The sequence below is a fragment of the Lithobates pipiens genome, unplaced genomic scaffold (genome assembly GCF_037356315.1).
Source record: "Lithobates pipiens isolate NorthernLeopardFrog02 unplaced genomic scaffold, aLitPip1_a1.2 Scaffold_18, whole genome shotgun sequence".
Classification (NCBI taxonomy): Eukaryota; Metazoa; Chordata; class Amphibia; order Anura; family Ranidae; genus Lithobates; species Lithobates pipiens.
The window spans coordinates 16,537,390-16,550,410 of NW_027507758.1; the positions used below are offsets into that span (position 1 = coordinate 16,537,390).

At 45.9% G+C, this 13,021-nt stretch overlaps 1 protein-coding gene across 1 annotated transcript in view; it reads left to right on the top strand.

The window, feature by feature from the left end:
- The window catches only part of MDGA1 (MAM domain containing glycosylphosphatidylinositol anchor 1), a 487,363-nt gene that overhangs the window by 396,883 nt on the left and 77,459 nt on the right, over positions 1-13,021 (top strand). Inside the window, exon 13 of the mRNA XM_077485391.1 lies at positions 3,832-3,984. Within this exon, the coding sequence (XP_077341517.1) occupies positions 3,832-3,984 (153 nt within the window). The remainder of the gene's footprint in view (positions 1-3,831; positions 3,985-13,021) is intronic.

Consider the following 13,021-nt stretch of genomic DNA (forward strand, 5'->3'; position numbering starts at 1 on the left):
AGGGGCGTGGCACAGCCTGTGACTGGCAGAAATCCACACACACTACATTATTACCAAAAAATAATAAAGATTTGATTTCAAATATATATTTGTATGACAATTTAAAACAATTTATTGATATTAATTATTAATTTTTACTCCCAAATGCTGTTTTTTTTTTTTTTGAAACATGTGACCAGCAGCAGAGGACTAGAAGCTCCTCCTGCTTTTGTTTCCCTGCAGACAGACTGGGAGAGAGTTGGGTCATGTGACAGCTAGATGTCCATTAGGAAAACGATACTCAGATGTTTTTTTTGTTGTTTTTTTAAAATTAAAATAATTACAGTGCCGTCATCTCCATACAGAAATAGTAACGAAAATGTAAATTAACCTGTTGCCGAGCGCCCCACGTACATTTGCTGTGGGGCGGAGCTCCTTTGTGCAGAATCGCGTACCTGTGTGTGATTCTGCACTTCCAGGTCTGACACAGCGTGAGCCAATCAGCACCCAGCGATCGTTCGGGAGACAGGCAGATCTGCCTATGTAAACAAGGCAGATCGGCTTTCTGTGACAAGGGAAGACTGTGGTCCTGTGTTCCTACAAAAGCAGGAACACGGATCTCTGCCTTCCCACATTACAAGCACCTCGCCCCACACATTTTACCCTTTGATTGCCCCTGAGGTTAACCCCTTTCCCTCCCAGCGTCATTAGTACAGTGACAGTGCATATTTTTAACACTGATCAATGTGTTGGTGTCAGTGGTCCCTAAAAAAGTCACTTAGGGGGTTATTTACGAAAGGCAAATCCACTTTGCATTACAAGTGCAAAGTGCACTTGAAATTGCACTGGAAGTGCACTTGGAAGTGCAGTCGCTGTAGATGAGGGGTAGATCTGAAATGAGGGGAAGCTCTGCTGATTTTATCATCCAATCATGTGCAAGCTAAAATGCTGTTTTTTAATTTTCCTTGCATGTCCCCCTCGGATCTATAGCGACTTTACTTCCAAGTGCAAATGGGATTTTCCTTTAATAAATAACCCCCATTGACCTAAATTGATGAAGAAATTAGTTTTTTATATTTTATTATTGGATGTCTTTTATAGCCGAAAGAAAAAAAATTTTTTTTCAAAATTATCGCTCTATTTTTTGTTTATAGCGCAAAAAATAAAAACCGCAGAGGTGATCAAATACCACCAAAATAAATCTCTATTTGTGGGAAAACAAGGACATCAATTTTGTTTGTGTACAACGTCGCACGACCGCGCAATTGTCAGTTAAAGTAACGCAGTGCCGCATTGCAAAAATGGCCTGGTCTTGAGGGGGGGGGTAAACTTTCCAGAGCTGAAGTGGTTAAACAGCGTGTGCCTAGAATCACTTTAAAGGGAACTGGCGGCGGTGGGAGGGGGAGGGTGAGGTTGGCAAAAAACGCAGCTCAACCGTCTGGTTTTACCGCCCCTCGACACCTGTAACTCCAGATGCAGCATCAAATCTTCTTCTTTAGGTTTGCACAGAGAACGTCTCTATCTGGAATGTTTTTTTTTTTGTTTTTTTTCCCCGGGATTTTCCCCGCTGATGTTGCAGCGAGCCGACATTTATAACACCGGTAATGAGATGTTCAGTAAGAAGCTGCAATGCCGCCCTCTGTACAGATTGAGTGAGTAATATCTGTTTCCATACAGACGTAGCCAGCGGTCCGCTGAGAGAGCTTTCGGCTGACGACTACGCTGCCGGCATACACAATCAGCAGCAAGGTCTGCCAGATGGCTGGGATTGGGGGTGGGGGGGGGGGGGGAGCAGAACTACGGCCTTCCTCTCCTGGACTGAAATGGCTTCCTCTGATTTCACCGCACACTGTGAGCTTCTCACCATGCGCATTGGAAGCTGCAGCAACCCAGATACAGCCCGCCTCATTTCCTGGTTGGAGGACACTCGGCATCATCTAGCTCTTTCCTCTCCAGCCTGGCTATCCCTGGCCCCGCCCCTTTCATTGGATTTCAGTTATTTCAATTATCCATTGTCCAGGGTGGTCTCCTACCAGGTGCTGCACATGGATAGTTGGGTGCCCCCCCCATGAATGTAATAAGACCGCAGGTGTTATTGTGTCCAAAACTGGAACAGGCCCTGAAGGATGCTTTCCATAGGTCTGGAGGGCTTCTTTACACTACATACTAAAGCTGAACTCCGGATCAGCAAATATTGTCTAAATCCATTCATCATGTGTATTCTTTTTTTCTTTTTTTTTTTCTCAAGAAATTCTTTTTTTGATAGGTGTTTGGTAATGTTACAAATTAACACTTTGTATCAAATATGTGTATTCTAAAATCTCTATGAGATTTGAGTATTTCTTCCAGATCTGGGCAGTAATCCAGTGTGAGACTTCCTATAATAAAGACCGCCCACGGCTGCTCTCTCTCCTTGTGCAGGGGGACTGGTCTTGTCTCCGCCCCCTCCGGTAGTTTTCAACAGACTACCTGTAGTAGATGGAACCTGCTGGGCCCTCCCACAGCTCTGCTCTCCCTTCTTGTGCAGGGTGACCGCTCCTGTCTCCGCCCCCTCCGGTAGTTTTCTACAGGCATCCTGTAGTAGGTGGAGCCTGCTGGGTCTCTCTCTCCTTGTGCAGGATGGCTGCTCTTGTCTCCGCCCACTCCTGTAGTTTTCAACAGGCAGTCTGTAGTAGGTGGAGCCTGCTGGTCCCTCCCACCCCACACTTCTGCTTTCTTTCCTTGTGCAGGGTGACTGGTCTTCTGCCACCCCCCCCCCCCCCCAGCTCTGTTTTCTCTCTCTCTCCTTGTGCAGGGTGACTGGTCTTGTCTTTGCCCTACTCCTGAATTTTTCTGCATGCAGACTGTAGTGGGTGGGGTCACCAGGCCCCTCCCACCGCTCTGCTTTCTGCACAAGCTATGTACAGCACAGCAATGACGTCAGTTACTTTTACAAGATAATATCTGGGTTTGGGAAGGTATTTGGTGCCTGCAGAATGGATTTATATCCTTTGTGGCTGTTGAGAAATATATTTAAAGTGTTACTAAACCCACAACAGTAAAATCAGTCTGTATATGCAGTAAGGCAGGCTTCTTCTACTCCCTGTGGAACCAAAGGGGTTAATCCTCCGCATTGTGTAAAAAGGCTGTTTGGTCCTCCCCTTCTTCCACAGTCCCCAATTCATCTCCTGATAGAACAGGGCCTTGGGGACACTCTGCACGTGCTCAGTTTTGTGTGTCTTGCTAGAATTTAAATTTTTTTTTTGAGAGGGTGATCATGTGATCAGCAGGGGGCCAATCAGCACTGTCCAGATAGAGGGTCAGGGGTCCTGCAGCATCATAGAACAGTCAGAGGATAATGAAAACTCCTCCTACAAGCTTTAACCGGACACTGATAGAAGTCACAAGACAGCTATATAGCTATATACTGCTGATGAGAAAAGGCATTTAGCAGTTTATAGTTAGTAAAATAATTGCATTTCCATGTTCTGTGTACTGTGGGAAACCCGATATAGTGAATGCAGGCTCCCTTTTTCCGTCAGGCAGCTGTTGGCATGATTTGCCAGAGCGGGTAATCTCTGCATCTGGTTCTCGGCAGGAGTTGCGGGAGCGTATGCTCTGGGTGCCCTAGTGTACCCCTGCCAGGTAAAATTAGTGGAGCCAAGTGCCAGAACCTGCTCTGGCATTGAACTGCAATGCTAAGCCCGGATATGTGGGACATCAGGAATTTTAATGAAATCCCGGGACAGTCCCGCGGAATCCAGGACAGTTGTGAGGTTTGGCTTCAATGATGTTTTGCTCTACGTGCCCAGAGCAGAGCACATGAGAAAGGCCAGCACAGGAGCTCACACTCTCTTTTGCGTTTTTTAGCAGATAACACGTGCAGTTTCGATGACGAAAAGCTTTGCGGGTTTGTGCAGGATAAAGACGACACCTTTGACTGGATCCGCCAGAGTTTGAAGACGAAAGATCCCAAAAGGACGGTGAACACGGGGCCAGAAAAGGACAACAGTGACACTGAGGAAGGTAAGGCAATGCCCCATATTGGGTCAGTCATCGCTACCCTTGCCATCGGGGTCACCAACCATCCAGAAATGTATAGACAGAACAGCTGTCTGCAAAATGAAATCTCTTTAAAATATATTAATTTTATTTTCAATATACACTTTCATTTGAAGTGGACCTGTGATCAGATATATTTGCTAAGTAACATCTCAGCCTAGACAAAGTCACTGGCTAGAACTCAAGGATAGCTTTTTAATGATAAAAATGTAAAGAAAAGTGTTTTTGTTGCTGTATATTGTGACATGTCAGGAATTTATTCATACAGACTTGTAAAATGAATGACAGGTCCACTTTACCTGCTCGGCATTTCTGATGTATATGGAAAGGATAACGTCTTCCCTCGGTGAATCACACAGTCATCATCGTCAGCAGTACTTTAAAGCTGCCAGTCGTCCAAAAATGCCCCCTTGTTGTGCTCCGACCCACATGCCCTATGCCCGTCCCCTGATATTTATAGAGGGAGTGAAATGTTTCCATTTTATCCTCTTGCTGTGTTCGCTACACATGTCAGAAGACGACGGCTGCCATATGTGACTGGCGTGTGTCCCTGCTTTATAGAGAGGAGAGAAATGTATATTTTCTGTTGGAGAGAGAAGAGACAGAGAAAGGAGAGAGAAAGAAAGAGACAAAGAAGGGAAGAAAGAAAGAGGGAAGAAGGGAGAAGAGAGAAGGGAAGAAAGAAAGAGAGAAGCGAAGAGAAATAGAGGTGGGGGGAGAGAGAGAAGGGAAGAAACGGGGGTGGATAGAAGGGAAGAAACGAGGGGGGGGGAGAGAAGGGAAGAAACGAGGGGAGGGGGAGAGAAGGGAAGAAACAGAAGGGGGGAGAAGGGGGAATGAAATAGTGAGAGGGAGGGGGAGAGAAGGGTGGAATAAATAGAGGGGGAAAGGAGGGGTGGAGAGAGAGAGAGAGAGAGAGAGAAAGAGAAAGGAAGAAATAGAGGGAGAGAGAGAGGAGGGAAGAACGAGAGAGAGAGGGGGGAGAGAGAGGAGGGAAGAATTAGAGAGAGATAGGGGGGGCAGAGAGAGGAGGGACGAATGAGAGAGAGATAGAGGGGGAGAGAGAGAGATAGAGGGGGAGAGAGTGAGAGGAGGGACGAATGAGAGAGAGAGAAAAGGGAAGAAATAGAGGGAGGTGAAGAGAGAGAGGAGGGGAGGAATAGAGGGGGAGAGAGGAAGGAAGGAGGGGGATGGAGAGAGTGAGAGAGAAAGGAAGAAATAGAGGGGGGAGAGAGGAGGGAAGAACAAGAGAGATATAGAGGGGGGAGAGAGAGGAGGGAAGAATGAGAGAAAGAGAGGGGGGAGAGAGAGGAGGGAAGAACGAGAGAGAGATAGGGGGGAGAGAGAGAGGAGGGACGGATGAGAGAGAGAGGGACGAATGAGAGAGAGGAGGGACGAATGAGAGAGAGAGAGGGCAGAGAGAGAGAGAGGAGGGAAGAACGAGAGAGAGATAGAGGGGGAGAGAGTGAGAGGAGGGACGAGAGAGAGAGAGAGAAAAGGGAAGAAATAGAGGGAGGTGGAGAGAGAGGAGGGGAGGAATAGAGGGGGTGAGAGAGGAGGGAAGAAGGGGGGTGGAGATAGAGGGGGGAGAGAGAGGAGGGAAGAACGAGAGAGAGATAGAGGGGGAAAGAGAGGAGGGAAGAACGAGAGAGAGATAGAGGGAGGAGAGAGGAGTGAAGAATGAGAGAGAGATAGAGGGGGGGAGAGAGAGGAGGGACGAATGAGAGAGGGAGAGAGAGGAGGCAGAGAGAGAGAGAGAGAGGAGTAAAGAAGGAATTATAGAGATAGAGGGGGGAGAGAGAGAGAGGAGGGACGAATGAGAGAGGGAGAGAGAGAGGGGAGGAGAGGGAGAGAAAAGGGAAGAAAAAAGGGAGGTGGAGAGAGAGAGGAGGGGAGGGAATAGAGGGGGGGAGAGAGGAGTGAAGGAGGGGGATGGAGAGAGCGAGAGAGAAAGGAAGTAATAGAGAGGGGAGAGAGAGAGAGGAGGGAAGAACGAGAGAGAGATGGGGGGGGGAAGAAATAGAAGGAGGTGGAGAGAGAGAGAGGAGGGGAGGAATAGAGGGGAGAGAAGGGAAGAAATATGATTTAAAAAGAGTAAACAGAGTGATTGATAATAAATGCTTCAGCAAACACTAACCATGAGTGAAAGAAAAGTTTTTGTGTTATCATTCATATTCTCTGAAAAATGGCCAAGAAATCAAAAATTCTGCCAGGGTATGTAAACTTATGAGCACAACTGTATGTATATATAAATTGAAAAAAGAAAAAGGAAACTAATCGGACTTTACTGGTACATAGGAGACCACACTTTCATTAAAATGTATCATATGCTTTATTACATAAGTCATAAAAATCCAAACTGGATCAAACACGATCTTTAAATAGGCGCATGCGCTGTTTTCTGTTCATTCCTCCTCATGCATAGTGGAGAATACTATCAAATGTCTTCCACTCTACTGGCCTATTATTTTATACACATGTGTACTCAATAACATTGGCCAAGTGGTGACAGATCCTCTTGGGTCAACGCGTTTCTCAAAAAGCTTCTTCAGGACCGCTTTGGGATCAGACGAGGATAAATATATATATATATATATATATATAAATGCACTTACAAAATATTTGGTCAATGCCAAAAATTGTCCAAATATTTTGCGTCTGTATTCGTATATATTTTTTTAAAATAAGATCCTTCTATTGTATATAGTAAATGCTGCTACCTCCTCATCTGATCACAAAGTGGCCTTGAAGAAGCTATTTGAGAAATGTGTGGATCCGCCACACTTGGCCAATGTTATTGAGTACACATGCATATAAAATATTAGGGCAGTAGGGTGGTAGACATTTGATAGAATTCTCTACTATGAGAATGAGGAGGAATGAACAACTTATGTGCTTATTTTGGGATCATGTTTGATCCAGTTTGGATTCTATATGACTTACATAATGATACGCTTTATTGAATGCGTGGTCTCCTATGTATCAGTAAAGTCCAATTAGTTCCCTTTATATATATACATATATATATATATATACACATATTTATGGTTTCGCTATGGAGCCCCTCCCGCTAGGTACAGCTAAAACGAGACACAGATTGTGACAGTTACGAGATTAAAGGTAACTAATTAGGTCCCAAGCAGAATTCATTAGGATTTGGTTCTTGTGCAGTGAACCATCGTTCTTGACCCGGGTGTTCGGCTAAACTCATCCCACACATATGGCGTTGGCTGCTGCGGAGCGGTTCAGGACCATTGTTCCTTAGAATGGTGACAACATGGCAGAGATTTCACACTGGAGTCCCCAGAACTGGCTGGCTCTCGTGTCTCTGATGTTCACATTCACTCCAAATGGCACTCAGGTTTTTTGGAATCGCAGCCGTCGGAGAGAGAGCCAACATTTGTGAACAATAGAATGAGCCGCGGCTAGCTGTTAGGAGAATATCGCTGCTTGGGAAAGCTCTATATTGGAGCCACCCAGGAACAAAAAAAAGAATATATTGCAGATTATAAGCCCTTAGGTATGATGGTTGCCTTGCTTTCCTTGTTTTAATAGGTGTTTTTCACTATATTTTTACCCATTGGTGCTGGCAATAACACACTTCCTGTCCTAGGGTGACAACACTCTCTTACTTTACTTTATTGATGGAGCAGCAACATTGTCACCCTGGGACAGGACTACACAACACCCGCTCCCCTTTTTCCTATATGACACAGGGAGGTGTTCTGTCCCCGCTACACGTTTCCCTGTGTGTAGCTCGACATGCAGCTAAACTTTCTTATTCTGCAATAAGCCAGACTGTACCATAAAAATTGTGGGATTTCAACCAAAAATGTTATGCAGGGTTCATGGTGTCTACAGGTTGTATAGTGCTTTACAGAAAAAATGGGAGATAGAAGTTACAATACAACTTAATACAAGAGGGTAAGGAGGGCCCTGCCCATGGAGCTTACGACCTAAAACTGAGGGGCAAATGGTACAAAGGGCAATAACTATGGCGGGTGAGCTGATGGAGAAGGTTGAAGTACAGAGAAGAGTTTTCAGGGATCTTCTAAAGATGGACAGAGTAGGAGATAACAAGAAAGATTGGGGAAAGAGGTTTCAAAGGATGGGAGAGGCTCTTGAGAAGTCAATAGGTTAGGAGAAGTTCTGGAGAAGTCTAGAGGATAGGAGAAGCTCTGGAGAAGTCTAGAGGATAGGATAGGTTCTGAAGAAGTCTAGAGGATAGGAGAGGTTCTGAAGAAGTCTAGAGGATAGGAGAGGTTCTGAAGAAGTCTAGAGGATAGGAGAGGTTCTGAAGAAGTCTAGAGCATAGGAGAGGTTCTGAAGAAGTCCCAAGGATAGGAGACGCTCTGCAGAAGTCCAGAGGATAAGAGAGGCTCTGGAGAAGTCTAGAGGCTTTGTAGAAGTCTAGAGGCTCTGGAGAAGTCTAGAGGATAGGAGAGGCTCTGAAGAAGTCTAGAGGTTAGGAGAAGCTCTGGAAAAGTGCAGATGGTGAAAGGGGCTCTGGAGAAGTCTAAAGGATAGTAGAGGCTCTTGAGAAGTACAGAAGATGGGAGAAGTTCTGGAGAAGTCTAGAGGATAGGAGAGGCATCTGAGAAGTCTAGAGGATAGGAGAGCTTCTGGAGAAATCTAGAGGATAGGAGACGCTGCAGAAAATTCCAGATGATGATAGAGGCTCTGGAGAAGTCCTGAGGTGATGAGGGAGCTAGAGAGCATGAGGTCTTAGGAGGAGTATAGTGGACGATTTGGGTAATAGTATGGGATGAGGTTGGAGAAAGAGGATCATATAGGCTATGGAGAAGTCTAGAGCAGTGTTTCTTAACTCCAGTCCTCAAGGAGCCCCAACAGGTCATGTTTTCAGGCTTGCCATTATTTTTACTGCTGCTGTAATCACCATGTGTGATGTCACAAGTTGGATGGTTAGGACAAGGATCCTACTTTGATCTGACTTCAATAATATTCAATGGACTGAAGTAGGACCAAAGTCGGACCGAAGTAATGCAGGGAGCATTTTCAAAGTTGGACCAACTTGTGTCGGACCAGTTAAGATGGCTCTCATAGAGAATCATTGATCTGCACACGTAATGCGACATGAGCTCCCAATGTCGGAGCGTTTGTCGTACAAATGTGAACCCAGCCTTAGTAATTACCACAGCCATTTCATCTGAGGGAAATCACAAAAACATGACCTGTTGGGGGCGCCTTGAGGACTGGAGTTGAGAAAAACTGGTCTAGAGGATAGGAGAAGCTCTGGAAAAGCCCACACGATTAGATAGTCTCTGGAGAAATCGAAAGGATAGTAGAGGCTCTGGAGAAGTCCAGAGGATGGGAGAAGTTCTGCAGAAGTTTACAGGATAGGAGAGGCTCCTGAGAAGTCTACAGGATAGGAGAGGCTCCTGAGAAGTCTACAGGATAGGAGAGGCTCCTGAGAAGTCTACAGGATAGGAGAGGCTCCTGAGAAGTCTACATGATAGGAGAGGCTCCTGAGAAGTCTACATGATAGGAGAGGCTCCTGAGAAGTCTACATGATAGGAGAGGCTCCTGAGAAGTCTACAGGATAGGAGAGGCTCCTGAGAAGTCTACAGGATAGGAGAGGCTCCTGAGAAGTCTACAGGATAGGAGAGGCTCCTGAGAAGTCTACAGGATAGGAGAGGCTCCTGAGAAGTCTACAGGATAGGAGAGGCTCCTGAGAAGTCTACATGATAGGAGAGGCTCCTGAGAAGTCTACAGGATAGGAGAGGCTCCTGAGAAGTCTACAGGATAGGAGAGGCTCCTGAGAAGTCTACAGGATAGGAGAGGCTCCTGAGAAGTCTACAGGATAGGAGAGGCTCCTGAGAAGTCTACAGTATAGGAGAGGCTCCTGCGAAGTCTACAGGATAGGAGAGGCTCCTGCGAAGTCTACAGGATAGGAGAGGCTCCTGAGAAGTCTACAGGATAGGAGAGGCTCCTGAGAAGTCTACAGGTTAGGAGAGGCTCCTGAGAAGTCTACAGGTTAGGAGAGGCTCCTGAGAAGTCTACAGGATAGGAGAGGCTCCTGAGAAGTCTACAGGATAGGAAAGGTTCTGGAGAAGCCTAGAGGATAGGAGAAGCTGCAGAAAAGTCCAGATGATGAGAGAGGATCTGGAAAAGTCCTGAAGATGAGCATGGGAGGAGATGACGAGAGAGCTAGAGAGCACAAGGTCTTGGGGGGGGAGCATAATGGACGATTTGGGTGATAGTATGGAATAAGGTTGGAGTCAAAGGAAAAGTGGTGTTTTAGGGCACAGTGGACTTTAAATAGGTCCAGGGGTGGTTTATGAAAGCTCCTTTCATCTATCCTGTATTAGGGATGAGATGCATGTTTTCATGTTTGACCAGAACCCAGCCTGTTTGCTGTATGGCAAAAACGCTAAACAAACTGGCTGCATGCGACCAGTTCACCAGCACAAACTTTCAGCTGATGACAGGTCCACTTTAAGGGGGTTTATTTATAAAAATGTACATAGCTGTTTGTCCATCGAACCTGCGTGTAAATTCATTCTGTACAAATGAGGCAAAATCGAAAGTTCTCGGTAAATTCTCTGAACATTGAATGTGTGAATGGGGAAAAATACTGCATTGTGGCCACTAGATGGAGGTGAAGAGCATATTTATTTTCTCTAATAGTCAGCACCATCTAGTGGTCACAATGTGGTATTTTCTCCCACTCACATACTTGATCTGTTGAGAATATAGGCTGAGAACATTTATTTAGCCCCATTCGCACAGAACAAATTTAAATGCAGTTTAAATGCGATTATATATATATTTTGATAAATACACCACTGAGTTTAATACTCTGCATGAAACTCTATGAATGCCGTTTTTGTCTACCCCGCTATTCTACTTTAAGCAATGTGCCCGTGTACAGGTGTGAAGAGTTGAAGACCTTCTGAATTTACCGGATTTGGTCTCTTCCTCCAGGTTTCTTCATGTTCATCGAGGCGTCAATGCCGCGGAAGGCGGGGGACAGAGCGCGGCTTATCAGTCCCATGTACAACGTGACCATTACCAAACAGAAACCACCCAAAGCTCCATCCTACTGCATCTCCTTCTATTACCACATGTGGGGAAACACATAGGTGAGTCGCTTGTTTCTGTAGAGCAAACCTATACTGTAGTGATGTATCCTGTTGTGTCTTGGGGGATGGGAAATGAAGGAGAACCTCCCCAATGGCCATTCCCTACTCTACACAAAAATAAAGTAGAAGGACTGATAACAGTGCCAGGTGCAAATGGCAATGTGTCGGAGTCTTCAAGAGGGAGCAGGCCCGGGGTATTTTCACGGACAGGTTCACCCGCCCATGGACTTTTACAGATGGGAGAAATCATATTTAAACAAACTGTATAAACAACATCAGAGTCCCCGTTTACATCAAAGTCCTCTTTTACAACAGAGTTCCTAGAATCTCCCCTTAAATCAGAGTGACCCCTTACACAGAGTCCCCCTTTACATCACAGTCCTCTTTTACACCAGAGTTCCTAGAATCTCCCCTTCAATCAGAGTGACCCCCTTACACAGAGTCCCCCTTTACATCATAGTCCTCTTTTACACCAGAGTTCCTAGAATCTCCCCTTCAATCAGAGTGACGCCCTTACACAGAGTCCCCCTTTACATCATAGTCCTCCCTTACACCAGAGTTCCTAGAATCTCCCCTTAAATCAGAGTGTCCTCCTCACACACAGTCCCCCTTTACATCATAGTCCTCCCTTACACCAGAGTTCCTAGAATCTCCCCTTAAATCAGTGACCCTCTTACACAGAATCCCCCTTTATATCATAGTCCTCCCTTACACCAGAGTTCCTAGAATCTACCCTTCAATCAGAGTGACCCCCTTACACAAAGTCCTCCTTTACATCATAGTCCTCCCTTACACCAGAGTTCCTAGAATCTACCCTTAAATCAGTGACCCCCCTTACACAGAGTCCCCCTTTACATCATAGTCCTCCCTTACACCAGAGTTCCTAGAATCCACCCTTAAATCAGAGTGACCCCTTACACAGAGTCCCCCTTTACATCATAGTCCTCCCTTACACCAGAGTTCCTAGAATCTACCCTTAAATCAGTGCCCCCCCCCCTTTACACAGAGTCCCCCTTTACATCAAAGTCCTCCCTTACACCAGAGTTCCTAAAATCTCCCCTTAAATCAGAGTGTCCTCCTCACACACAGTCCCCCTTTACATCATAGTCCTCCCTTACACCAGAGTTCCTAGAATCTCCCCTTAAATCAGTGACCCCCTTACACAGAATCCCCCTTTACATCATAGTCCTCCCTTATGCCAGAGTTCTTAGAATCTCCCCTTAAATCAGAGTGACCCCTTACACCGAGATCCCCTTTACATCAAAGTCCTCCCTTACACAAGAGTCCCTAGAAACTCCCCTTCAATCAGAGTCCCCTGACACAGAGCCCTCCTTTACATCATAGTCCTCCCTTACATTAGAGTTCCTAGAATGGACCCTTAAATCAGAGTGACCCCTTACACAGAGTCCCCCTTTACATCAGAGTCCTCCCTTACACCAGAGTTCCTATAATCTCCCCTTAAATGAGAGTGACCCCCTAAACACAGAGTCCCCCTTTACATCATAGTCCTGCCTTACAGCAGAGTTCCTAGAATCTCCCCTTAAATCAGAGGGACCTCTTACACAGAGCTAAAGCGTCGCTGAAACAGCGGTAAAGCGCGGCTAAAACGAGCGATGCTTTACCACGAACGTGGCCCCAGTGTGAAAGGGTTCTAAGAGTGAGACGGGAACTGGCCGGCACTTTGGTTTTGGTAACATTGTATCCGTGTTTTCGCCTTTTGTTATTGGTAAACAATTAGCGGGCGCAGAACGGCGGTTTCCAGGGAGCAAAAAATTCACAGAAAAGCTTTTTCACGGATGATTAGCATTTCATCAGCTGAGCAGCTGCGGAGCGCTCGGCATACTGATCCCGTATACTGACTAATCGCATTGTTGTGATGGGGGCACCTGTTAGGATTG